General features: G+C 42.2%; 1 protein-coding gene across 1 annotated transcript in view; it reads right to left on the bottom strand.

Moving 5' to 3' along the window:
* LOC106883137 (neuroepithelial cell-transforming gene 1 protein) overlaps positions 1-1,172 on the bottom strand; it is a 52,862-nt gene that overhangs the window by 12,478 nt on the left and 39,212 nt on the right. The window contains exon 6 of the mRNA XM_014934027.2: positions 21-83. Within this exon, the coding sequence (XP_014789513.1) occupies positions 21-83 (63 nt within the window). The remainder of the gene's footprint in view (positions 1-20; positions 84-1,172) is intronic.

Genomic DNA, 1,172 nt, shown 5'->3' with positions numbered 1-1,172 from the left:
AATGGTTAATAAAGACTTACCGTTTTTACTACTCCAAGATCTTGTATTAGATCCAGTTCTCCCTGGTAAAGTTCAAAAATTGCCTGGAGATGAAAACATTTAGAATTACAAAGAGTGAAAAGAAAAGATAAAAAAAAAAAAATTCAAAAACATCCCCACATGTTTGAGACATAAAAATGAGAGGGGGGGGAGAGGAAGAGAGGGGGCATAGAGGAGAGTAGGAGGAAAAGAGGAGAGACAGAGCGGGAGAGGGAGTGAACTATAGAAACAATGGTCATATCAAAGGCAGCGACCTGGCAGAAACGGTAGCACGCCGGGCGAAATGCTTAGCGGTATTTCGTCTGCCGTTACGTTCTGAGTTCAAATTCCGCCGAGGTCAGCTTTGTCTCTCATCCTTTCGGGGTCAATAATGCAGTCATGATAGTCTTAATAGTAATAATACCATCATGCAGGTGGCGCCCCTTTCCACTTTTCTGTGGAAACCTGTTGGGTCATAGAGAAATATTACCCTCGATTAGAAATAGGCGAGGGTTGGCAACAGGATGAGCATCTGGGCATGGAATATTTGCCTCAACAAATTCCACCCAAACCATGCAAGCATGAAAAAGTGGATGTTAAAACAATGGTGATGGTATGGAGATGGAAAGAAGGAACCATAGATAACACAGGAACATCAGATGATCGAGTTTCCTCTGTGAACCCGTTAGCATTTAAACAGGCCATATCGAGCCCAAATATTCTGTTTTATGCTGAAACTGGCCAGACCTAGCCTTCCACACGTGTCCTACCATGTCATTCTAAAATTACAGAATCACATCACTGAAATCTTGAAGTTAAGATAACGAATGATTAATTCAAACGAAGACGTAAGCATTGCATTTGACAAAATAATCTGAAAGGGTAAAAGAGTCTCTCTCTCTCTCTCTTTCACAGATGGGCAGTGTTGGAGCTGCAAGGAAGATAGGAATGACAAGAGCAAGAAGTACAATGAACATATTGACATTATCGACAATGAACCAACAGTCGTTGAGATAGAGAACTGGATACAACTGCTGAGTGGAAACAAAGAGAACAGGGGGCGGGGACGGGGATGGGGGACTATGAATACTTATGTAAGAAGTAAATAAACTGATTTTATGGACTGACAGCCAGGCGTATGCTGCAGCCGGTCA

The sequence above is a fragment of the Octopus bimaculoides genome, chromosome 24 (genome assembly GCF_001194135.2).
Source record: "Octopus bimaculoides isolate UCB-OBI-ISO-001 chromosome 24, ASM119413v2, whole genome shotgun sequence".
NCBI lineage: Eukaryota > Metazoa > Mollusca > Cephalopoda > Octopoda > Octopodidae > Octopus > Octopus bimaculoides.
The sequence above is the reverse complement of the archived record's forward strand: the minus strand, read 5'-3'. Positions and strand labels throughout refer to the sequence as shown.